At 38.7% G+C, this 27,078-nt stretch overlaps 1 protein-coding gene across 2 annotated transcripts in view; it reads right to left on the bottom strand.

Moving 5' to 3' along the window:
* Positions 1 to 27,078, bottom strand: part of LOC146324600 (nucleolar protein 4-like) — a 210,457-nt gene that overhangs the window by 148,747 nt on the left and 34,632 nt on the right. For both annotated transcript variants that reach the window (XM_084720183.1, XM_084720182.1), the window contains exons 2-4: positions 16,999 to 17,151; positions 11,591 to 11,702; positions 98 to 204 (exon numbers count right to left, since the gene is read on the bottom strand). In XM_084720183.1, coding sequence (XP_084576309.1) covers positions 98 to 204; positions 11,591 to 11,702; positions 16,999 to 17,151 — 372 coding nt within the window. The remainder of the gene's footprint in view (positions 1 to 97; positions 205 to 11,590; positions 11,703 to 16,998; positions 17,152 to 27,078) is intronic.

A 27,078-nucleotide genomic window follows, 5' to 3' on the forward strand; every position in this document is an offset into this window, starting at 1 on the left:
ATTCTGTCTGACAGCACAGACAGAAACATGAATTGTGACACCGGAGCCCAGAATCAGATCCAGGGTCTGTTCAACATGCAGCTGTGAGCTGACCTACCTTGTTGTTGCCCATACACTGCAGCTTCATCTGCTTCATGTAGGTGGTGGTGAGAGGCATGTTGTAGTCTATCACCTCCAACACCAGAGAGCTCGGCCTGTCGTTTTCTGGAGAGGAGAGGAGAGGAGAGGAGAGGAAGAAACATTAAGACAAAAATAGCAAAGGAACGTCCACATTTTCATTCCTCTACTCTGAGCTTTCTCCGTCTAAGGTTTTGTGATGTCTTAATGCATCAAGCAACGACAAATATCCTCTTTGTATCTCCACTTGTTGATGCTGGATTCACATTACAGTGTGAAAACGAGGCTTTTTTATAGAAAGTGATGAGTTGCTCCCTGCAGCTACATTATTTGTAAATTAGAAAATGCAAAATGCAGGGGTGGAAGTAAGTGTTTACAAATAGTCAAATTATTGTAATTACGTAGTTTTTTTTTTTTTGGGTGAGTAGATTTTCAAGTCTGTGCTTTTACTTGTACAAATCAAATTACATAAATAAAGTAAAAAGTGAAGTAAAAGTGTATCCTCCACAGTCGAGGGGTGATGCCCAAAATACAAATACAAATTAAACAAAAACTTGTTGTTAAGGTAAGGGACAGCTGGTAACTGATAGATATCACCATGAAACGTCCCCAGCTGATTACTTGCATTGAGAGAAATTCAAGTTAACTGAAATTGTTTAAATGTTTAAATTCATAAATGAGGCAATATTCAAATAACCAGCTACTAATTTGCATTTCCAGAACAGAAATCTGAAAATTGGATAGAAAGAATCTGAAAATGACCCTGCTGTGAGACAAATAAAAGATTATTTTATCTGATCTTCAAACCACCACAAATCTCCACATTACTAATGATCAGTAAGTTCAATCAACAGCTCTGACAGTGTATGCGGTCTTCTCCTAAATCCATCAGCTGTTAAAACTGTCCGTTATCTTGCCTTATTAGAAAATCGACACTAGAGGACCCTCCAGAGCCGGAGGTCGAGAATCACACACAAAGAAAAGCTTAAGTTCAAACTTAAACCTCATCATTTCACCCTCACTTTCAGTTCTGAGATGACTTGTACCTGCTACCATCACCCTTCTGATAGGTCGGTCTCAGTCTCAGTGAATCTCTCTCTCTCTCACCCTGGTTTCTCTTCCTTGTCTCTTTTCACTCAGACTTCTCTCTCCCTCCTTCTCTCCTATCTGTTGGTGTCTCTCTCTCTTGTTTGTGTGTATTTGTTCTTTTCTACTATGCAACAGATCAGACCACTGAGCAGGATACATTATCAATACTGTAATTTTATGATGTTGGTCTGATCCAGTGATTCTCAACAGGTGGCCTGTGGGCCACATCCAGCCCGCCAAAGCTTCCCAATGGCCACAGATGAAAGTGTCTGCAGTATTTGTGTGTATGTGTCTGCGATGAAAGTCCTGAAAAAATGCTCTATTTCCTGCTGCTGCATCTTCACATTAAAATCATTTAAAAAGCAGAACACAAGTTGACTTTTATTATGAAGTCACAGGAAATGCAATGTGTTTGTCAGTGAACTTAGCTTCATCGTCACTGGTCACTTTTGTCATCTGCTGACAGCAGATCAGTTATAAACATGTCAGGGAGTGATGGAGCCACAGTGAGCTGTTAGAAGAAGAGCTGCAGGTGACGTCCTACACATCTCCAACTTCTCAGCCAGGTAACAACTTCCTCTCACTGTGTGCTGCTGTTCACGGACTCATGCCGTGTGCAGCATCGAATCAGATCACAGTTACTCACAGAATGATCGAAGAAGGCCAATTATTGTCTGACTTCTTTATTAACACAACAATAATTTGTTTTGCTGCCCTCATGATTCTGTGACCTGTAGCTTTATGTTTATCTGTTGTGACCACCAGTAACTACAGGTGTCATATGCACACAACGGTGCAACTGCATAACAAACCTGGCTAAAGGTGGGCTGAGTCATTCTGAGAAAGACAGTTGATATTTGAATACAACAGCCAAACAAATAAACTGCTCCTAAAATTTGTGAGCATGCATTGCCAAGGAAATGACAGTAACAAATGAACAATATGGTGGAATCCACCACGTCTGGAGCCCAAAGTTAACGGTAACTTTAATGAGGGAAAATGATATTTCATCATTATGAAAATTAAAGTATGGAGAGGACCGGGACAGAGCTGAGGCACAGAGCCGACAGACGGCTGCTGAGAGTCAGGAGCTTTGAGGGAGAGAGCTGGGGGCAGATCAGGGTGGAGCTGAGGCACAGAGCTGACAGACGGCTGCTAAAACCCTGAGAGCTTTGGGGGAGAGAGTCGGACACAGACCTGATGCCGACTCCTTTACTGGCAGGAGGAGAACTTAAAGTTTGTTTTATAAATTTTGGGAAAAGTGGATTTATCTTCTTGCTTCTCAACCTGTCTGCAGAAGTGACCCACAGAGGAGCCGACCAGCTGTTAACAGTAAGCTAATTAGTCTCTCTGTCCACGTTGACTGCTGACCGGAGGAGTAATCTGTTTTCATTAACATACAGAGGAGAAGGGAAAGAAGAGAGACAGGAAGGACAAAACAGAGAAAATCAACTTCTCTGAGGCAAACACGTGATTTGTGATACTGGAATACATAAACAAAGTCGACTTGACAGTGAGGAGATGTGCAGCTGAGTTATAACATAAACTAAAGGTCCAAGTCTCTTTCTGTCTATAAATTTCTTTCTTTACATAAACTTTTTCCTGCTTTAGAGTTTTATAACAGAAAAACATGAAATAAAAGCAGATTCCAAACGATACCATCTCCCGATCACTCCTCCACCCACACTCCTCTCCTCTGCCTCTGCTTTCAGTCATTTATCTACTGACCTCTTATAGGACGTGTCTAACGTCTGGAGCGTCTACAGAATGGACATGAATATGGGGCAGGAGATCAATACGGCTTAGCAGAATAGACAGGGCCGTCGTCATTGATTGGTGATTGATAGTCTTGTAGGAAGACGGGAGAAAGAGAAGGAGTGTGTGAGTGTGTGTGTGTGTGTGTGTGTGTGTGTGTGTGTGTGTGTGTGTGTGTGTGTGTATTCTCCAGAGAGGGACAGAGAGTGATAACTGACCAATAATGTGACACAAAGCATCTCAACATGAGGGTCCCGACCCCTGCTCAGTCAGCACAGTGACCATCCTGGACACAAGGTGTTTTTTTAATGTTTAAAACTAAATGAAGAAACAAATGAGTGTGTGTGTAATATCTGTGTTGGTCATAGTGAACGTGTGCTCTTTAAGATTGTGTGCTGTAATAGTTCACAGTGGTGTCATGTGAGCAGGAAACTCAGGTTTAGATGCTTATTTTGGAAAAGGTGTGTCAGAGAAAAGGTGCGGTGCTCATAAGAACACTGGATGTTCACATCAAGTGTGTTTAAAGTCATTTATTTATAATCTGAAATGAACGGACCAATCAGAAATGACCACAGAACGCAGAACTCAAAGTTGTCGGTTGTTATTTTCTAAATTAATCAATTAGTTCTTTGATCCAAAAAGGTCAGAAAATGTTGATCAGTGTTTTCAGAAGCCCACTGTGCTCCACATGTTTGGACCTGTTTTTCAAGTTCTTGTAATGATTATTTTCATTATCGCTCAATCTATTGATCATTTTTCCATTAATCAATTAACTGTTTGGCCTATGAAATGTGATCTATGAAAAACGGTGTGAAATCAAATCAAAGTCCAAGACGACATCCTGAAATGTCTGGTTTTGTCCACAACCCAAAGATATTGAGTTTACTGTCAGAGAGGAGTAAAGAAAGCAGAAAATATTCACATTTAAGAAACTGAAATCAGAGAAATTTCGCTTTTTTTTTCTTAACAAATTATTCAAAAGCAATTATCAAAGTTGTTGGCAATTAATTGCTGCAGCTGGGATGCTGCTTTGCCACATTTTTCCTTTATCCAAAAACTGCTATTACACTTGGCCTTTTGGGATTTCAATAATATTTCAATTAATGACAGAACTGAGAGAGAGAGACAGCAGGGATGTATATGATTACTTGATTGCATGTTGCATGTTGCTATCCTTGCTAGTTGGCACAAGAAATATTAGTTGGTTAAACAATTTTGTCATAATCGTTAAGGTACAATGTATAACTGGTGTCTCTAAGATGTTACACAGCTGCCCACCTCTAGTTGCAGACCAGGCAGACAGCAGCTCTCCTCTAACCTCACTAAAACCCTGATGGTTATCAGCAGAGTGGAACAGATGATGTCTCATAAAACCATTGTTTGTAGGCTCTGTCAGAATAAACTGGCATATAACCACCTGACTGGAGCAATGTGTGACCGCATTCAGAACAGGCATGTGGACGTTAACCTGCACGGAGAGCAGGCTGCTGCTGCTAGCACCGCTAACGTTCTGAAGAAAAATCCAGCAGCAATTGTTCTGACTGATATTCCAAATGCGATATGATTTGCCATGTTAGAGGACATGTACATGATTATTATTAATTATGGTGTTATTTTTTTCAGGGATCTGTACTAAAGAAAGATGTTTTCTGAAGTCTGATGTGTTGAACAGGACACCTCTACAGCTCAACAATATTTAATCTAAAACTGTATTTTGACACATTTCACCTTTAACAAATATTGTGCATTTAAAACTCGCAGTAAATCATACTGCAATTATGATTAAAAAGTCAATTAATTATTCAGCCCAAGTAATCACTAATGTTATGACACTGTTTAGCTGCAGACGCTGTGATCCTGCTCGGTCACACGTTTAGAGAGTGTTCATAATGCTCGATGCAATGTGTCACACATCTCAACAGCATTTAAAATACAATTTGGTTATTGAAAAATGTGATTAACGGCTTCAAAAGTCTCTTAATACACGCAGTAGTAATAAAGTGTTTTCTTCATTTCAGATTAGTCGACTAGCTGCTTCAACGCGCTGCCTCCTCCTGCCGACTCTGAAGAGAACTGTTCAAAAATTCAAAAAATATTTAATGCTTGTGCTCTGATTAATAAATATATTCTTTGATCTTCAAAACAGTAATCTTGAGTTCTTCTCTCTCACTGCAAAAGCGGTTCATCCCCACGACCTCCAGCGCTTTTCTGACAAAGGAAAAACATAAATGGACACATGCCCCTATGTCGTATTATTTAGCTTTTCTGAGGCTTTTGCAAGATTAAATTAATCAAAAAGATTGCCTCCTTATGATTTTTAACAGCCTCCTCAGTCCCTTCATCCCGGCCCCAGCAGGGGACTTTATTCATAAAGCCCAAAATCACAAATTTGGCTCCATGTTTGTTTGTTTTTTTTGTGAAATTGCCAGAACACACACTGAAGAGGGCGTCTGGCCCGAAAACAAGTCCTGTCCTGGTCTTTGTTTTTGATTATTAGCTCCAAGGGTTTTACAATCTGTACAACACACGGCAGCCTCCATCCTCAGACTTTTGATTCAAAGAAAGAAAAAGTCAGAACAGATGAGTTACACACATGCAGTCGATCGTGTGTGAATGAATGTGTGAGCAGAGATCCACTTAGATTTAGCTGCTATTTTGTTACGAAAAGGAAAATCATTCATTTTTCTACATGAAAAAAAAAGACTCTTCCGCTAACTGACACACACACACACTGACACACACACTGACACACACACACACTCTCTCACAGTGTGCCTGCTGCCTGTGTCAATTAAACATGGCCCTGGTCCATGCTGATTAATTGCATTTAATAATTCACAGCTGAACTTTAGTGGGAGTCACTTCAGCATAGCGATAAAGAGAGCTGAGGTCATGTGTGTGTGTTCATCTGTGTGTGTGTGTGTGTATGTGTGTGTGTCCATGTCGGAAGAGGCCGAACCCCCACAGGGCAGGAAGGCAATTAGCTGCTTTCGCTCTGAGTGGCATCCAGTGACAGTACAGCACAACACACACACACACACACACACACACACACAGAGAGAGAGAGAGAGCTGAATTAACACGGCTGTTGTCCTGACTCTGTGTGTGTCTGTGTTTGATTGTTTGCTCAGCTCGTTTCATCTTCTAATTAAATAATTTTTATTAAACTGGTCCAAACAAACAGACCGATGGTTTGTTTTTAATTCACATCAAAATTCATAAAAGAAAAGTTATTTTTCTCTCCTCAGACTCAGAAAATGTCAAAGAAAATTGTGTCGTGTCTAGAAGGGAACCCTTAATTTGCAAAAGTCTTGCAAGTTTTTCACACATTATTATTATACATTAATTATGGGTTATAAGATGAGAACACTGGTGAAGATCTGGGTGAGTTTAGGTGCAGAAAACACCTGGTGAGGTTTAGACAAAAGATCCTGGTTTTGGTCACAATCAAAGATCTCATGAAGCCTTTTTCAGGTCTGGGGTTCCTTTCTAGAGCCAGACTGATATAATGTTTGGCAAATATTATGAGCCTGATATTGATCCAGCCCAGCTGTATCTGTATCGGTGTATGTGTTGTCTGATATATATATATATATTTTTTTTTTTACAGGACACAATGCAGCTTGGTTTTATTATCCGCTCTCCTGGCATCATGTGATCGTCTGCGTTTGTCCACAACTAATCTTGAAAACTACTGGACCGATCAGCCTGATTATTTTTGTGCACATTCACCTTCCATATTTTTTTACCACACGCTTTGGAAATTTTGCAGGCACGTCTGCAACATCACTTCTTCCCTTCAAAAATCATGTCCTCCCAAAAGAAACTCGGTGAAGATTTATTATTTTAGGATTTATATATATGAAATATGTGATTTTAAAAATGTTTTGGTTTTCTTTCTTTTATATTTTTAATTTATAAAGTTGCTCTGTGCTCCTGTTCCAAACAAGACACAACTTCAAACAACTTAAAAGTGTATTAAAAGACTTCAAAATCTAAAAATAACAACGCCTGCTGATAACACAGGTGTAAAAATGTCAATCCATCATCTTTCTTTTAAAATAAATCTTTTATGAAAGTATTGACTCTGTAAAGTTGTGTTTCAGAATCCTGTCAACTCTGTCAGAGTTTTACAAAAACATGATTTAATGAGGCATAAAAAGGGTCAGCTATAGCCTGAGGAATATATATTTTCCAGCATAACTGAAGAATAAAAATGAAAACCCCCACAAAATACGTTTTTTGTCCAAATTCTCAATAATGAGATTCTGAGTCATTTCATCGACATTTTTCTCTTTTTTCTTCAGCCAGAAAAGACGACCAGAAACTTTGAGCTTTGACAATATTCACAAAGATTCTCTGTCATCTCCGCAAAAATGATTTCTACAAAAGTTTCAAACAGCTCTGACTTCACTACGAGACTGAAAAGGCAAACAGACACAGGGATCCCTCCTCTTCTCCTTTTGTCTTCCTTCTTCTACATTTCACTTTCTCTCTGTTCACCCTGCACTTCAGATTTCTCCCCCCAGACCCCCCAACAGCACGGCGTCTTTCTCCCTCTCTCCCCCGACTACGTGGAAAATGAGCTCGTTTCCTGGGCCATTTTCTTTGTTAAAAGCCATTAATTAGGCTAATTGAGGAGAGAGACAGGACACTCCAATGACTCCTCTGTTTAATGAGGGACGAGGAGAAAACCCGGGGGGGGGGCAGGGGGACAGACGGAGGGTACAGGGACGGGTAGAGGAGGCGACAAAGGATGGAGGAGGGGAGGGATACAGGGACGGGACAGGAAGCTTGGAGCAGCGTTGTGGGGGAGAAACAGAAGAAGAGCTGGAAGCGGGATGCGAGGACCGTGGGTGGGACGCTTGGAGGGGAAGATAAAGGAGGAGAGAAGACAGAGAGATGGACAAGCTGGAGGGGGGGATGGAAGGATGGGCAGCGGGAGGAGGAATGGGGGAGTGATGGGGGAGGGATGAGAGGGGGGCTGCAGGGTGCAGAACATATGTAATGGGGGGTGGCAGGTTGGCAGAGGAGAGGATGAGGAGGAATAAAATGAAGTCGGTCAACATCTCGTCTTTCTGCTGGAACCAAACTGAGAACAGGAGCCAAAAAATGTCCAGAGAGACAGAGAGGAGACACTCTGACATGTCTCCTGTTCATTAACTTTCACATTAAATCAATTATTTTAAAGACATATATCAAAGAAAATCTGATAATATTAAAAAGTGAAGGGGGGAAAAAGAACTGGTCAAAGCAGTAACCCGTTTAGAGCAGTGGTTCTCAAATAGTGGTCCGGGGACCATCGCGGGTTCGTGATAAGTTTTTTAGATTCATTCATTTGAATTATTCTATAAAAAATATTCATTTATTCACAAAAGATTGCAGAGTTTGTGAATAATCATTTTATTGTTATTGTGTAAAACTACAACTGTACTGTTTTTGCACCAATAAAGAATAAAAAAATAAAATAAAATAAAAATAAAAATAATAATATGAATAATATGAATAATAACAATGAATAACAATAAAATAAAATAAAAACATTCTTGAGTACTGGGACTAAACCATATGTTGAGTTTTATTCTTCATTTATTCTACATTGTTATAATCATCATTATCATTATTATAATATTTTATCTTTCATCATTCAATACACACGTACTACAAAAGACCCCCCCCCCCCAAAAAAAAAAAACAATGTCAGTATCATTGTTAGATTTAGTAATGTGCCATGAAAAGGTTTTTACATAATTATTTATTAGTCATTTATTAATTTATTTATGTTTGGAGTTCTGTTTTGTTTGTTTTTGTCTGTCCTTTTGTATTTTGTCTCTGTCTTGATCATCGTTGTATCTATAAAACCACTATTGTAATTGTTTTTGCATCAATAAAATAAATAAAAATTCAAAAATTACCCTAGTTTATACATGCCTTAACTTTACTTTTTTTATTTGCTTGCGTTTTGCCTGATGAAGCTCCAGTACCGAAAACAACGCAAATAATTGAGTTAGACAGTGTGTGGGAGTGTGTTCGCAGTTTTCTTTTTTATTTTCACACAAACTACAATAAAATCCAGAGAGGAGAGGAAAAAAATCAATGTCTCAGGCTTACAAGCAGTTTCATGAAAGAACTACTTTCTTTCTGCAGAAGAATCTGCCAGAACTACTTTAAAATCTACCAGAACTACTTTCTTTCCACTAGAGCAAAAACAGTTCATGATTTCTGGAGGGAGAAACTGGTTTTGAATTTTTAAACTCTAGTTTTTGGTACTTTGAGTTCCACAACCCCAATGCCATTTAGTCCCATTATACTTAAGGTCAGGAGAAAACATGTATGTTTGATTTTGGGGTGAACTGTCCCTTTAAGTATTGTTTTGCTTCAGTAAACTGTTTGTCTTTCCGGAGAGCAGAAAAATCTGTGGCTTTAAAGCTCATAAGCTGCTCTGCCTGTATTTACACGTTCATTAGTGAGAACATATCGAGAATATTCTCCACATTAAACAGTTTCTGCAGCGACTGTTTGCTCTTCACCACTTTACGTCTCCCTGTTTACATTAAGTCGGTTTCTGAGTGATGCTGGAGCGTCTCCTGTGGAACAGAGGAAGGACAGAAGAAAACAGTGAAGCCAAACATCTAAACGCGGTGAAACCAAGTAGTTTTACTTTTAATTGTCTGCTTGTTCAGATCCTGTGAAGCTTCACAGACGTCGGTTCGCTCTGTAACAAACTGCTCATCAGGATGACTGACAGGTGTGGTGGCAGGCACCTGACCAACGGAGCACGAGGAAGGCGGGGCTAACAATGCGCCTTTTATCTTAAAATGAAATGTGCATATTTGAGCTTTAAAAACATACAGAATATGTTTATTCTATGTTTCGCCCGTGCTCAGTTTTCACAGAAAAGTGTTGCATTCCGCTCTCACAGGAATATAGAAATTAATATTTAAACTGAAAAAATTATATTAACATTTACCATTTGTAAAAAAAAAAAAAAAAGGCACCAAATACTGTGATCTAAATTAATACCAATAATTCCAAAAACTCCTGTCATTAAATGCAATTAAAGTGTTTTTTTTAAATGTTTCTCTGATGTGTTGATGATTTTACCAACAGTGAAGGGCAAATATGTGTGAGAGAAACGTGATGGGGGACGGATGAAAGAAAGGGAGAGGGACTCTAATTGAAAGACAGAGCAGAGAGAAAGACGGTGAATAAGACAGTGATGACAAAGAGACGGAGGCAGAGGAGGAGTGAGGAAGAGTGAGGGACAAGGATGCTTCCTTTGAACCTTGATTTAATGGAGACGCGGAGCAAGAAAAACAACGGAGCGAGAGGGAATTTTATATCTTTCTTTTGCCAGTATTGGACTTAAATTTCCTGCCGATAGAGAGAATTTAATTAAACTGAAGTGGAGTGAAGAAAGAGAGAGAAGGAGGGAGAGTGGACGGTAAAAACAGAGACTAAATTTAGCTAATCGTCTGTCATCCGCTGATGTCGACTCTGATAGTGTGATCTTACGCTGATGGAGGTTCATTTTGCTCATTAATGAAATTAAAGAGATAACTGAACACTTTAAAGGCTAAACTTAACGTGTACTGTGACAACAAAGCAAGCGAGAACTTCTGAAAAAAATCATAATTAATAACCTTTAATCCTCCCTGATTAGAGTTTAGCTAAGATACATAAACCACAAACAGTCTGTGGCTGCTTTATTTTTTATGGACGAGGCCTGTGGAGATGTACAGAAACAGAAAAATGCACTTTGCATCAACAGCGTACATTTTTGTACTCTGTTCTAACAGACACCAGCGATAAAGAACATAAAGTGCAAAGTACTGTTCAGACAGAGATGGCAGTATTTCTGTTACTTGTATTTGAACACCATTTTAATTACTTTTTTGTATTTTGTACTTTGTATTTGACAGAGCTGGAAAATTCAATTCCTTCAGTTCCTTCACAACACGTCAGGATGCTTATTCAACCCAAAACGTCAGCACCTGAGGTCCTGCGAATTAGACCCAACAATCTTTGTGGTGCGTTTATGGACGCTCAGACAATTCTTACTGATTCTACCATAAAAGGGAAACTTCATCTTCATTCTTTTCCAGGTGCTTCAAATGGAAACTCACACTCAGCAGTTAGCAAGAAGCAGTGACGCAGGTTACAGCACTGATGCCCCGCCCTCCCTGATCCTCGGGGGTTAATATGTGGCCACGTCACCAAGCCACATGGGAAAATGTTTTTAGAGGAGAGTGGGGAAAAAGCATTTTGACCCCAAACCATGGCTACGTACCTTGACTACATAAGGAACATAATAACATAAAAACCTCAAAAAAATCTGGATCCACCCTTTAAAAATCAGTGGAGTTGCCCTTTATTGTCCACTGAAATCACTCTTTGTGTCACTGAAGGAATATGTGTCTATAAAACCTGATGTATTGTGGGATTGTTAGCAGGAATAAATGATTGACACACAGTGTACAGATTTCATACTAAGAATTTGGACACTTTGTGAGTTATTTTGGACTCCTCAGCCACCGTCACCAGACGTGCAGACAGATCGTCACTGACAGTAACATGTCCTCCTCGTGTCCTCGGCCTCACTGTGAGATCAGTGTTGTTGTGTTTGTACCTTTGCAGTCCTGTCCTGTGGTGCTGATGTGCATCCTCTTCTGACACTCTCCACAGCTCATCAGGAAACGAGTCACCGCCTCTCTGGGCAGGAAGGCGTACGTCTCCGCTATCTGACAGAGACACACCAAAGAGGGACAGAGAGACAGAGACAGAGAGACGGAGGGGGGGTGTTCAAATTGCTTTCTAGTTTCTGAAAGAACTGATGACAAAATGAAAGCTGTACACTTCATCAATTATTCTATTTTCCACTAAAGGTGCTGTGATTGATCAGCCACTGATCGTTATTGGTCAATATTTGTTTTAAATAGTTTGACTGTTGGTCTCTATAAAGGACGATCAGAAGAGCCAATTGGATGACGAAGCAGCAGAGTTTGAAATTAACAACTTCCAAGCAACAAGTGCAGGCAGATTTCATGTTCGGTGAGTAATAAAAAACTGAGAATCCTGAGTCTCCGCTGTGCTTTGGTGTCTTTTGTGGACACGCTGCGTCTGTCCTCTGTTCTCTGTGTCGCAGTTTGACAAACACACGGGAACAGGGACTTCATGATGCATTCAAGTGCACCTTGTAAACTCAGAAATCTTTACTAAAACCCACAAAAGTTGTTTAAAACACAAAAGTTTTTTTATTTGTTGAAACACACAGGCCTACATCTGTCATTAGTCTTTTTTTAATTATTACTTTACTGAAATAATTAAAAGTTCATCACTCCAGACAATTGTGTCTTTCAAGTACATTGAAAAGTTTTAGATTTTTTTGTAGAAATTAATAAATAACCAGACAGAAATTAAATGGCACATAGTTTTAGTTTAGGTGGAGTTTGGTGCTTCCATGTCCTCATCACCTGCTTCACGGCTGTCAAGAGACACAAGAGACACACGTCACTGGTGTTTATTGTCCCCAGCAAATTAATACTCAAGTGAATGAAATAAATTAAGTAAAAAAACATAGAACTTTATCAACAAACTGCAAAATTTTGAAATTACATAAAATAAGAACTCGCTGAAACTTAATTTAAAATAAGTTTTGTCTGTATTTTTATTTCAATATCAGCCTGCTGCTTAGTCACAATCATGCATGTAGCATGCAGATCAGGAGGAGAATATTTCGAGTTGCTGTGTTGAAAATGAAGTGGATGACGACAGTGAACTGTTCACGACTGCTGGTGACAACTCAAGAAGCGGCAGTGAAGTGTCCACAGCAGCTGTGAGCAACAAACGGCACAAAGCAGTGAGGTGGAAGGTGGAGAGCTTCACATTTTGTGAGGCGCTGTAAAAAGTTTTAGAAACACCGATTTAAAGTAAGCAGTGATTCACAGTCAAAACTTTGATAGAAGGTGATGAAAGTGAATCTACTTTTACTGCAGACAGGAAAAAGCTGCTCACCAGAAATCTTTCCCTCCTGTTCAAACCTTGTGCAGTGCATTTTAGAGAGAATGTCAGGTTGAGGTGCAGCTTTTTTACATACTTGACTTATTTCTCACACGTCTGATTTTTAACAACTCTGCCCCTACGCAGTTTAGCATCCTATGAGTTCAGGCTGCAACTGATGATTATTTTCTTGATTAATCAATTATTTTTTTGGTGTATAATATGTCAGAAAATGATGGAAAATGTCAGTCACTGTTTCTAAGAAGTCTTGTTTTGTTCACAGCTTTAAAGATATTCAGTTTACTGTCAGAGAGGAGCAAAGAAACCAGGAAATATTCACAGCTGAGAAGCTGAAATCAGAGAATTTTCACTTTTTTTTTCTTTAAAAAATTACTCAAACTAATTACTCAGTTATCAAAAACAGCAAATATTAGCAGTTAACCAGTTAACCAACTAATTGATTAATTGTTGCAGCTGTATTATAAATGAGAGGGAGGAAGAGGAAGGTGAGAAAAGTGAGCTCACATCTGTCTGAACTGTAATCTCAACTTCAGTCTGAGGGTTTGACACTAAAATCTAACATTTATAGTAGATTTTTGAACCAGTAAAACATTTTGTTAAACATCTCTTTGTCTTTCAAGTCTTACTGTCTACATTTCACCTTTAATAAAAAAAATGGAAACATGACTTGTTTCAAACTGTCTGAAAGCCTTTAAACATGGTTTATTTGAGAGAATCTGTGCACTCAGTGACGCTGAAGATATGAGGTCTGTAAATCTGAGGCTGTGTTTAAATGAGCACGAGCATAAATCAAACATTTATTCAGGAAGAGAAGCACAAAGACACAAAAGAAGAAGAGAGGAGGAAGGGTGGAAAAAAGCCAGCGTGGATGGATGGGGGGTTGCTGTGCTGCCTGTGTGTGTGTGTGTGTGTGTGTGTGTGTGTGTGTGTGTAGGAGGGGGTAAAACGAAGGCAAATGTCACTCACAGCCTTTGGTGGCACTCAGAGTCAGGAGCGATGTGGCCTGGTGAGCTCGCTCCTGGCTTTAACTGCACTGTATACACTGTATGTCCTTATAGACAGTATGTATACACACACACATATATATACACACACTACATATGTATATGAGAAGGACGCAGAGGACAGTCTGACAGATCAAACCTGATCTGTGCAAAAGAATTCATGTTTTTAATATTTTTATAAGAAGACAAAAAGAGAAAGATGACTAAGGAAGATGAAGAAGGAGGAGGAGGAGGAGAGGAGATGTAAAGGAAGAAAAAGAATAAAGAAGAAGAGAAGCGCTGACTGTCAGAGTCACGTCCTCGTTCCTCTGCCAGGACAAACGTCTGTGACAGCTGCACTTCCTCTGTTTCACCAGCAGAGGGCGGTGTCAGCAGCTGAGACAGAAGAGCAGACAAGTTCAGCCTCCAACATCACACAAGGGTTCAATTCCACTTTTCTTCAAAACTCACAATCTGAAGGAAAATAACTTTATTTAGATGTTTATTTTACTTTATTTTGTTCTATTTACACTCTTATTTCTTTTACATGATTTTATATTTTAATTGGTCAACTTTTGTTTTGTTTTTTTGGTTCTCATTACATCTTATTACATCTAGTCTTCATTCATTTTATTTTTCATCCCAAATGGTTTTATCTCCTGTATTTCTTTATGCATCTGTTTCTATTTTACACTATCCACATATTTCTTGTGATTTGTGCAACTGTTGTGGCTCACTCTCTGTGCAGCACATTGTGTGTCCAGCTACATAAATAGAGTTTTGCCTGCTTGCTATTTCCACATGTGCGTCCATCATCGGCAGGTCTGCACAGGCTGAACATCTGACACTTTATGCTGTGGATGAACACGAAGACACTGACCAGACAGACTGGAATGACGCTCGTTTAAAAGCACAAAAACAGACAATAAATACATTCAGATGATTAATTCTTTTGTTTGAGTAATTTTAGAAGAAAAACAAGTAAAACTCGCAACAAACTGAAAACAAACGATGTTTTAAATTGACAAACGTCGTGTGTATTTTGTGGCACAGTTCAAAAAGACTACAGTTCATATTTTTTCTGAATTTAGGTCGGATGAGACGCACCGGAAAGGGTGTGACTTCACTTCTCTGTCATACTGTCTGACAGCAGCAGAGCTCATAAAAATAATCTCTGTTACATTTCAGATCTCTATTTGATAACAGAAGAATTAAATTTTACCTGATCAATCAAATTCTTGACAGCTGATTAATCACCATTCTCCCTATTTTAAATACTGTATATTAGTGCTGTATCAAGGTTTGAAATTCTATAATTATGGAAAATCTAGCTGTCAAATAACTATAATAGAGTTTTGAGTAAAGAGCAGGTTAAATAAGATCTGTCCTCTCGCTGCTCCTTTTCATTCATGAGACGTGCAGATGAATTTGTGTAGTGACTGTGAACAACTTCATGGATTTTTTCCTTTTTCTGGAGATGTGCAACAAACAAGCAAAGAGACATGAAATGAAATCAGACAATTTGGGCATTTTTTCTTAAAAAATGACTCCAAACAATGAATCAAATATCAAAATAGTTGGCAATTAATTTGATTGTTGACAGTTAATTGATTAATTGTTGCAATTGAAGTGGGAACCATACGCCCCCAAAAATAATCAACCTAAAATCCATGAGTTTATGTATTTTAATTACTTGTAAATTTTATGTGTAATTTTATTACATGAGTTTAATTTAAAGAGCTGCATTTAATACAATGTTTCTGTGACACACAGCCTCCTTATGTGATCAAGTAAATAAACTTTACTTGATTTATTTACATTCAGTTCATACTGAGCATATTCGCATTATGTTCACTTTTTTGTTTGAATAAACTTGGTTTTATATATTTCAGTTCCATTTGACTTACTGCCTCTGGTTTATCAGAGCCAAGAATCTATTTTTTTTTAACATGAATATCATTACAGCTGGAAATATGGGCTTTATCAAAAAGGAAACTGTAGGTAAAATATTTCCTTTTATTTGTATTCTACCCAAGAATCAGAGAAAGTTGAGCCTGTGTGTTCTGGCCTCAAACTGTTGCTGAACGTTTCCTGATGGGACGCTATGATGAAAATAAACGTATTGAGGAAAAAAAAAAAAGAAATATGTTCAGAATAAGGTCGGCGTTTGTGGCTGGGGAATTCATGTGGTCCCATCAAGGACAGCCAGAGGAAACACAAAGACAAGACGGGAAACTGGCAAAAAAAAAAAAAAGAAAAAAAAAAAGCTGGAGTGGAAAAGAAATTCCTGAATAACAGTCATGCTGATAATGAAGGCAGCCCACTTTCACATACCGATAAATGCACACATTCTGTGACCTATTTATTCTCAAACATTTATTTTTTAAAGTAGGGCAGCAGCTAACAGTTATTTCCCAATCAGTTAATCTGCATATGATTTTCCTCATTAACTGATGAATTGTTTTGGTCTGTAAAGTATCAGAAAAGTGCTTGTTTTGTTGCAGATATTCAGTTTTTATCACATAAGACAAAGAAAAGCAGTAAATCCTCACAAGCTGTGTGGTAATCTGACTCTGACTCCTGATTTAATGGACTGATTCAGCTCTAACTGATTAAAAGACTCAACATAAAGTCGACCAGCAGGTAGAAAGTGACTGGATGTTTAGTTTTAGAAAGATTGAGACTGATCAGATGTGAAACAGAAACTAGACCAGCAGCCAGAGACGGTAAAAGAGGAATGAAGCCTGAGAGAAGAGGAAGAGAGAAACGGAGAGACGGGGAGAGGACGGAGTGTGTTGGGCAACAGGCAGCACAAGTTATGAAAGAGAGAATTCACTCTGTGGGGTGGAGGTTAGAGGGTGAGGCAGAGGAGACACGCAGGCAGCTAGAGACAGAAAACTACAAGGAAAAGAAAGACGAGGAAGACATGAAGAGTAAAAGAATAAAGATGACAGAAAGAAAACATGAAGAATCAGATGTTAAGACAGAAAATGTCTCAGATGAATCATTACAAAAACATGCGCGGCGCTCTTACAGCTTTGTAGGTCTTCTTCTGGCCGGCGTGTTTTGGGGCTTTGCCGGGGTCGGCGCTGATCTCCACGTGCATGGCATAGATGATGTCGAAGAAGTCCTCCACCACCGCCACGCGCTTCAGGGACGAGTCCACCCCTGATACGCTGTCCACACACTGCAGACAGAGACAGAGAATCTTTGAAATTCTTTCTTTCAGACACAGGAGACAAAGAGTTACCGTTCATATCAAATCAATCTTTACCAAATTTTGGTACTTCAAGTATTTTCAGCAGAAGAGTAAGTTACAGAGTACCGAGAGAAAGAAAGAGAGCAACGTCACCTCTGCAGCGTGAGTCAGGGAAATAACGAGGTGAAAGAAGTCATGAATGTAGTTAAACTTTTCAAAATGTGACGGATGAACAGGGACGCTGCACAATTAATTGCAAAATAGTCAAAGTTGCAATATGGCCAAGTGCAATATCCAAAATGCAGAACTGGCAGACAAAATGTGAGAAGTAACAGCAGAATAATGAAGCACTGTAGAGCTGCAGAGATGCTTTATCCTAAAAAATCTTGTTCTCCAGATGAAACATTACATCATCATGAGTTCATTAATTTTTTGGTCAAAAATGATCATTCCCACTAATCATATCACGTATCGCAATCATAATTTCAGTCAAATAATCAGAATATGACTTTTTTTTTTACCATATCATGCACAATAGTTCAGGGCAACACGTCTAACCTGATCAAACACAACATATACCTAAAATCTGAAGAGTTCACTGTTTGACAGCCTGAAAGTCCTTTTCAAAGCAATAATAAATGTGTGTTCTGAGTTTGTTCTAACATGTATAATGTGTTTAGAAGAAATTTTACTAATGATTAAAATTGTGAAAATTTTCAATCAGAGCTGAAGACGACGTCCTCACGTCTTGTTTTACTCACAACTCAAAGATATTCAGTTTTCTGTCAGAGAGGAGTAAAGAAACCAGAAAATATTCACATTTAAGAAGCTGAAATCAGAGAGTCTGGACTTTGTTTCTTAAAAAAATACCCAAACTTATGAATCTATTATTAATTTAATAATCTATTAATTGATTAATTCTCGCAGCTCTGTTCTTCATCGACATGTTCAGGTGATTTATTAACTTGTTGGATAAGCTGGCGTCTCACTGTCTTGGTGGATGTTAATTTTGACTTTCTTTATTTGTGAAGATCAACAGATTGATTTTATGTCCTGACAAATGTCATTTACATTCTCAAATTCTTTTAAAAAACAGTTTACAGCAGTGGTTCTGGCGTGTCCCTGTTTCAGAGAACCCACCCAGCCCACAATTATTATCAATTATTAAATATAATTCAGAAAACAACTGATTAAAAAAGTATTCAAGCTGAGTTTTGGTGAAATAAATACCAACATGACATCATCAGAAATGTCTTCTCTGTTGATTTTCCCCACATAAATCATAATTAACTTTATTTCACTCTATATTTCTCCCTTGGTCACCTGCTCCCCCTCTGCAGTGGTCTGCCATTGATTTCAATTTCAATTCAATTTCACTCATTTTGACTGATTTTCGATTTAATATTGAAATTGTGTCACTTCTAATAAAACCAACAGTGGACTACTATGTTCATTTCATACGGTCTTTAAAATTCATCTAGAAAACAAATGGATAGAAAACATCCTGCCCAGGATGATCACAGAGGAAAATCAAGTGCAGAAAACACACTGAGAATCGATTCATCCGTCAGCACAGTACAGACGGTGTTTGACCTCGTCCACAGCAGTCCATGACTTAACTTCAAATAATCTGAACTATCCCTTTAAATTTAGATTTAAGATAAAAACCAAAGCTACAAACAGTCACGGCCTTTAGATTCTCGTCAGACCACAGTGAGTGAAGTGAAAACCGTGGGCAGACACTACCGGACTGATTTCTCATCACCACGAGAGGAAAACGACAACAAGGACTTTCCTTTCAAATCCCGTCTTTACCATCTACTATCAGGGGAACATTTACAGGTTTCTGCTGAAGTTCTGAGTCATCCGTAGACTTCAGTTTACAGCAACTCTGTTTATGAAGTCGCTGGTGTCAGAGAAAATTTCCCACATGTATATAAGAGGGATTTTTAGAGCAGAGTCAAATGCAAAATACATTTAATCAGGAATTTAGTGTCTCCTACGTCTGACATGAGAGAAGTGATGAATGAAGATCTCATTAAAGCTGCATGATTACAGATACAAATCTATTCAAGTTTATTCTACGCTGTGATCATTAGTCTTCATGATTACAGGAATTAAATTATTATGCTGGATTTTCTGGCATCTTAAGACTTTCTCACATACGGAAGATGGATCATTTGTAGCTTCAGAGGGAATCTGCACATTAACTCTTAACCTCCCGTAAATCAGTTCAAAAATAAGTCAAGTGTTCTCACTGGCTGCTTTGATGATGGAGTGATGTGAAAGTTATCTTGAGTTGACTTATGAGTCAAACCCTAATTCCAAAAAAGTTGGGTTGCTGTGTGAAATAAAAATGGAATGCAATGATCTGCAAATCCTTTCAGTTAAATACAGAACAAATACAAGATATTTAATGTTCAAACTATCAAACTTTGTTGTGTTTTTTTGTAGTATGCGCTCGTTCTGAATTTAATGCCTGCAACACATTTCAAAAAAGTTGAGAGAGAAGCAACAAAAGACGGTGAAAGTTGTGTAACGCTTCAAAAACACCTGTTTGGATCATTCCACAGGTAAACAGGTGAGCTTGTAAGAGAGAGAAATCTCTGCATGTAAGGAGCAAGACTGAAAACCAGCACTGAATGTCTGTGACCTTTGACCCCTCAGGCAGCACTGCATTAAAAACTGCATTAAAAACCCACATCATTGTATAAAGGATACTACATGGACTCAGGAACACTTTGGAAAACCGTTGTCAGTAAACACAGTTTGTCTCTGCATCTACAAATGCAAGTTAAGACTCTACCATGCAAACAGAAAGACATATATCAACAACATCCAGAAACACTGCAGACTTCTCTGGACCCGAGCTCATCTGAGATGGACTGACGCAAAGTGGAAAAGTGTGCTGTGGTCTGACGAGTCCACATTTCAGACTGTTTTCACAAATCATGGACGTCGTGTCCTCTGGGCTAAAGAGGAAAAGGACCATCCAGATTGTTACTAGCAGACAAACAGTATGCTGCCATCTAGACGACGCCTTTTTCAGAGACGTCCCTGCTTGTTTCAGCAAGACGATGCCAAGACACATTGTGGACATGTTCCAACAACAGCATTTGTACTTTGTAGTAAAAGACTTCAGGTACTAGACTGACCTGCCTGCAGTCCAGACCTGTCCTCAGTTCACAAACACTGACTGAGTGTTAAAAGAAAAGCTGATTTATCACAGTGGGAAACATGATCCTGAACAAGTTGCAGCATCAAATTCAGAATGAGTGAATATTTACAAAAAAAAAAAGTTTGAACATTAAATATCTTGTATTTGTAATATATGCAAGTGAATATGTTGAAAAGGATTTGCAAACCATTATATTCTGTTTTTATTTACCTTTTTACCCAACATCCTAACTTAGATGGAATTGGGGTTCATTTATCACAAGCTGATTACTGATCCAGCTTATGTTCAAGTTTGTGTAAACACCCTGAACATGATTTTTATTCACGATTGTGATACTTGTAAAGATGAATTACTTGTAATTGTTGTCAAACATGAATAATCAGAAGATTTATGGAGATATATTCATGTCAAAAAGGGCCTTTACATAAACATCTTCCCCGACATTCAAAATGTTTCAGTGTTCCCAACAGGACAATTTCCTCTGATGTTTAATGGTGTGAAATAAATGAATGATGTAGAATTAGACTTAAATGACAGCCCTGAGTTAGACAAAGACCTCACACCTACTGCATGTTGACCAAAGTTCCCAGAGGACAGAGCATCTGTCTCCGTGTCTGTCTGTCTCTCACACAGACACAGAGTTCTGGGAATACCAGGAAGTCTTGGGAACCACCTTCTTTCCCACAAGGCTGTGGGAAGGTGTGTCTCGAGAGAGGGACTCGAAAGGGTGGGAAAAGGGAGTCTGGATGTTTTTTTAAGACAAAGAGACAGAGAAGAAGAAAATGGAGAGACATAGAAGAGAGAGAACGAAGAAGATAGAGAAGAAGGAGAGATGAAGACCTGCAGAGGGATGGATGGTTACCTGTTCAGAGAACTCAATATATGTCAGTGGATAACAACAGGTGGTGCATCACTCACACACACACACACACACACACACACACACACACACACACACACACACACACACACACACACACACACCTCCTCCCCAACTGCAAAATGGTAGCACATGGTGAGACCTGCCACTACCATGGTAACCAATGAGAGGTGACCTGGCAGGTGAATGTGTGTCGTCTTTGTGCTTCTACGTGTGTGTGTTGTGGTCCTGTGGTCCTGTGGATAGTATAACTGTGTGTGTAGACAGCCTATTTTCTGCAGAGGACAGTTTCTAACAATAATAGAGACAGAATGGAGGAAGTGCACACACACACACACACACACACACACACACACACACACACACACACACACACAGACCATATTCACTCACAAGAAAAGAAGTTGCTGGTTTCTCTGCTTGAAAACTACATTTTCATAGTTTCCACTTCCACATAAAAGAAGCTCCAGTGTTTGTGTTGTTGTTTGGCCGAGTGTACACAACTATAACCCAAAATAAAAAGAAGCTTTAATAATTTCAGCTTTTATGTTGATCAATCCTCGCTCATAATATATTTTTAATTGATTTTCACTAAAAGAGTTCCTGGTGTATCATAATCTGTATGTTATATTGTACAGCTGCAACGATGAATCGATTATTAACTGATTATTAAATGAATCGCTAATTGTTTTGATAAGTATTTTTTAAGAAAAAAAGTCAGAATTCTTTACTCCTCAATGACTGAAAACTGAATATTTTGGGGTTGTGAGTAAAACAAGACATTTGAAGACGTCGTCTTGGACTTTGGGAAACACTAATCAACATTTTTCATATTTTCTGTTATTTTAAAACAAACAACTATTAACTGGTTAATCAAGAAAATAAATGACTAATTAAACAACTATGAAAATAATCAGTTGCAACCCTTTCATAAAAAAAGAAAACAAAAAGGTTTCTGTTCTAAAAAAAAAGAAGAAAAATGATTACAATGTGCCAAATCTTCCAAAAGCAATGAAAGATATTTGTTTTTGTTTCTAATATAAAAGCTAATTTTGATTAAAATTTTCAATAATTAATTTCAATAAATTTTCAAAAATGCCATACCTTATATTTACCAAACATCATACAAACTCTGAATGAAATACATTTTTTTTAGAATTATTATTTTGGCAAAAGGTGCAACAAACACTTCAGTTTCAAAAATGTGACTGATTTTAGGCTTTTTAAGGACCTGGAGAAACTACAGCTGAACAATATTTGAAAAAAAAATCTAATTGCGGTTACCTTGACTGAATGCAAGTGTGATATGATTTGTGATATTAGAGGTAATGATCATTTTTACATAATTATTTTGATTAGAAAACATGTTAAAATGACTGGTGTGATTTTTCTTTTTTGCAGGAAACTGTGCAGTCTGTTGAATCTGATTTGTAGGACAGGACATCTCTGCCTCACTACATTCATTCATTTAAAAGTCTTTTTAACAAATACTGCAATTTTAATAAAATGTGGATTAATTGTGCAGCTCCAGCACAAACCCTGTTTTTAAAACTCTGTGTCAACCAACTACTGAGCCTGAAACACTTAATGTCCAACAAACCTAAAGAGGCTAAAAAGCTCCACAGAGCCGCAGTCAGCTGACATAAAAATATTGATTAATGGAGCTTAATTCTCATAACACACACTGATAAACAGGAGACACACAGCTGAGACGGGCTGTGACTTCTGCAGTGGTTTCAGCTGTGTGTGGAGACATTAGGAGACTGAAAGTCCACGGCTGCCTGAGAGAATATTTCACGTCCACAGTCACATGACACAACCTGTTAATTTGTGTGAACGGTGTTAAAAATCTAGCCGACGTGAAGTGGGACGCCTGTCCACCTGTCTGTGTGAGGGGACCACGGTGACAGGTGTGCGTGTGTGTGTGTGTGTGTGTCTGTGTGTGTGTGAGGGTGAAGGGATGGGCATTCATGGGAGGTGGGGGTTGTTAGTGAGCATGGAGGGCAGTGTGTGTGTGTGTGTGTGTGTGTGTGTGTGTGTGTGTGTGTGTGTGTCCTCATTATCTTAAAGCAGTGTTCCCAGCACGGCCTTTACCAGAGGTAGAGCATCTAATGAAGAGCCAATGAACTACAGCCTTTATGTCACACACACACACACACACACACACACACACACACACACACACACACACACACACACACACACAATCAGGACACTATCTCTTGACCCACTACCACTCTCCTCTCCGTCTTTCTCTCTACCCCCACCACCCCCCCACGCTCTGTCTCGGGGTGCAGGTACTGTAATAAGCGTTGCTATGGTAACCAGCTGCAGCTTATCACAGAGGGGATGTTTCTAATGTGCATCCCCCCCTCCACCTCCACCTCCCTTCCTCTCCCCTCCACCCATCCCCAATGCCATTACAACTGCCAGGCAAAGAGGAGGAGGAGGAAGAGGAGGAGGAGGAGGAGGGTGTGAACGAGAAAAAGAAAGGAAAAGACAGAAGGATGGTTACTGGCTGCTGCTGTCAGTAGGAGTCAGAAGCAGGAGTAAAAGAGGAGAAGAGGAAGTAAAGAGGAGAGAGGAGACCCCTCGCAGAGGAGACAAAGGAGGGAAGATAAAGAGGTGGAGGAAGATGATGGTTCAGGTGGTTCAGGAGGTGATGCAGGTGAAGCACCACTCACACTCCTGGACGGATTAAACTGTGCACAAACAATAATTACCATCTGGATGTTTAGTGATTGGACAGGCGACATAATCACATATTATTTATATTTAGACTATATCCTTGCTGTTGTGATGCACCTTCCACAAAACCAGTCAGTCAAACAGTCTGGACGGGACTGTGACATCCTGGAAGACTTGTGTTGAGTCTCAGTAGTTGGTTTGTGTCTTTGTCTGCTCAGCTGTGTTGCCCGTCACTGCTCGTGCTAACGTGCTAATTGTTGTGCTCCTTATTCCAAACAAACAAATAACGAAACAAACTTTCTGATGGGGAGCGTCTGTAACGGGGATGTTCACGATTAGTCGACTATACGATTAAACGTCACCACCCTCCCTAGTCCCTAGCACCACAAATATTAGTCGGTTAAACTACATATCAATATTTTATTCATGCACAATGCCAGTTAACTGTTGCCTCTGTGGTTTTGTGCAGCTGCCCGCCACTAGTCGGGGCCGCGACTTTTTAAAGTAAAAAAAGGTTAATTTTCTGATTTCAGCTGTGAATGTGAATATTTTCTGCTTTCTTTAGTCCTCTCTGACAAAATTATCTCAACTCTCTATCAACTCAAAACTGTGATGTGATCCAGTCTGTGAGTTTTATGATTCCTTGCACCCCTACAATTAATTGAAAAACTGTTGAAATTACAATATGGCTGAGTGCAATATCCAAATCACAGACCCTGTAATTTTGTGACAAAGGTCCCGACCTACAAACCTTGTCGTCCAGACGTAAGAAAATGTGTTTGTTTGGTTCATCAAATGTCACATCATCATGATTGTTATAATTTTTTTTTTCATTAAAAATTAAAATTGATCATTCCCACTAATCCTGAATCATATTGTAATGCAGTAAATGCAGTATGATTTTTTTTCTTCTACCATATCATACAGCCCTGCAGAAAAACATGCAGAGGAGGAGTCAGGACTTTTGTCAGCCCGGATCAGTCCCTGCAGTCCTCTTCTCAGGCTGCGTTCAGCCCCGACAACCTGCTGCAACAAGACAGGGCAACTTCTGAGAGGCAACACTCAGGGCAAAAACAAGCCCACGGAGAGCTCACTGCTGCGAGCTCACAGTGATAATGGGCAGCTTCACACAAAGTCACAGCTTAAAGACAGTTCGCTGACTTTAACTGTAAAAGTCAGAGGAGGATGGATTTTTTTTTAACCTTTTTTTAAAATGACAAATACAACACATGCAGTTATTTATAACTGCCTCAAACCCCTCAGCAGAGATAACTGTTTTTAACATTTAAAAAGTGAATTTTACAGTGTTGCATTTAATGTCAGAACATCTGTTTAGTTTGTTGCCACAGTAACGCTCACCACTTTCTTAAATAAGGGTGACTGAAATAGTCTGTTGTGTGACTCATTTACTAGATTAAACTCCACATTTAATTTGATCGTATTTCTATTTTTTGTGCATAAGTGAAACAATAACAGTCTTGACAGATATAATTGGTACAACAGGTTAATGATGCTGTCACTCAGCTTTCTACTTACTTTAACCCTCGAGACTCCACAGATCTCTAATGTTGTTGCAGTTTACTGATAATCATCACTTCACTCAGTCCAGAGAAACAAAGACACAACTCTGTCTCAAAAACAGGAAGAATCTGACAATCACTTTAAAAAAAGACAACCTCCTCTTTCATTTAACAACAAATATGTGGCACGTGAAGCTTTTTACACCAAGTTTGGTTTGAGACAAACCAAGGAGCACGAAAACTGTTGTAAACACCTCAGATTAAATGACTCTCAGTCCCTCTAAAAGAAGAGAAAGTAACTTTATGTCAATTATATCACAAATATATGATCCATTTCTCTTTGTTTACTTCTTAACAACAGATCCTTCACTGGATAATGCTGGACTTTCAAAATAAATGTCCCACATTTTAACCCACACAGCTCTGTTTTAAGAACTACAGACTGATACTGGACTTTTGGGACAGATGTCATGTCTCTATTACAGCATAAAAAAATCTGACATCACTGTATCAACTAATATTCTTTATTTATATCTACATAATCTAAAATGACATCAGGGTACTGAAACTGAATAAATTTTCATCAGTATAAATAAAGTCTGACCAACATGTGATACTGATATAGATACTTAAAGACCAGCCAGCTGTGCTATAGGCCAATATCAGCCAACCAATATATCAATATATCAATATATCAATATATCTGTGGTAGTAGGTTGTGTTTTTGCCAAAAAAGAAAGAAAAACAGGTTCCTGGTTATTGATGACAACTTAAAATATCTACAATACAAAGTTTATTTTCCATTTTTTTATGGACAGTTCACCCCAAAACCAAAAATACATATTTTTCCTCTCACCTATCGTGCCGTTTATCTGTCTGGATAGTTTTGGTGTGAGTTGCAGAGTTTAAGCTGCAGAAATGTCTTCCTTCTCTAAAATATAAAGGAACTACATTGAACTCATCTCATGCTGCTCAAAGCATCAATAAAGTACCTAAGATAATCCACAGACCTTGTTGTGAGCGGTTTCATGTAGGAAATACTTTCTTCCTACTAGAATGAAAGTAGTTCCAACATCAGGGCTTGACAGTAAGGATTAGCCACTTGCCTGGGAGAAAGTAAAATGCCATGTCAGGCTTGTAAATCTGGCAACTCACTTGCTCGACTGGACCAGTGGTAAGAAATAGTTAAACCCTTAAACTATTTTGATAATCAATTGATTGTTAAAGTAACTTTCCATGCAAAAAATGGCAGAAAATGCTGTTTTCAGCCTCTAAAATATGGAGATATCCCACTTTTCTTTGTTAATTATCATCATATTTGGATTGTTGACAGACAGAAAGACATTTTTCACTATTTTCTGATGTTTGATAGACATCGCAGACCTAAATTAAACATGACAATTAATTTTATTCTTTGTTGAAATTTGCTAACTGCTAATAAACAACACAATTTGTACAGGGGCAGGTAAAAATGGACTTCACGTCAGAATTTTTGTAAAGAAGGCTTGAGGGTCACGGGAAGGCAGACGTCTGTATGGCCGATATCTCCAAAACAGTCAGAGTAAAAATGTTTCATTTTGGGGTGAACTGTCCCTTTAACACACTGGGAACGATTTGGGAGTCTAGAAGGTTTAACGAATGTCTGACAA

The sequence above is a fragment of the Lutjanus erythropterus genome, chromosome 6 (assembly GCF_056507025.1).
Source record: "Lutjanus erythropterus isolate fLutEry1 chromosome 6, fLutEry1.hap2, whole genome shotgun sequence".
In the NCBI taxonomy this organism is placed as follows: Eukaryota; Metazoa; Chordata; class Actinopteri; order Lutjaniformes; family Lutjanidae; genus Lutjanus; species Lutjanus erythropterus.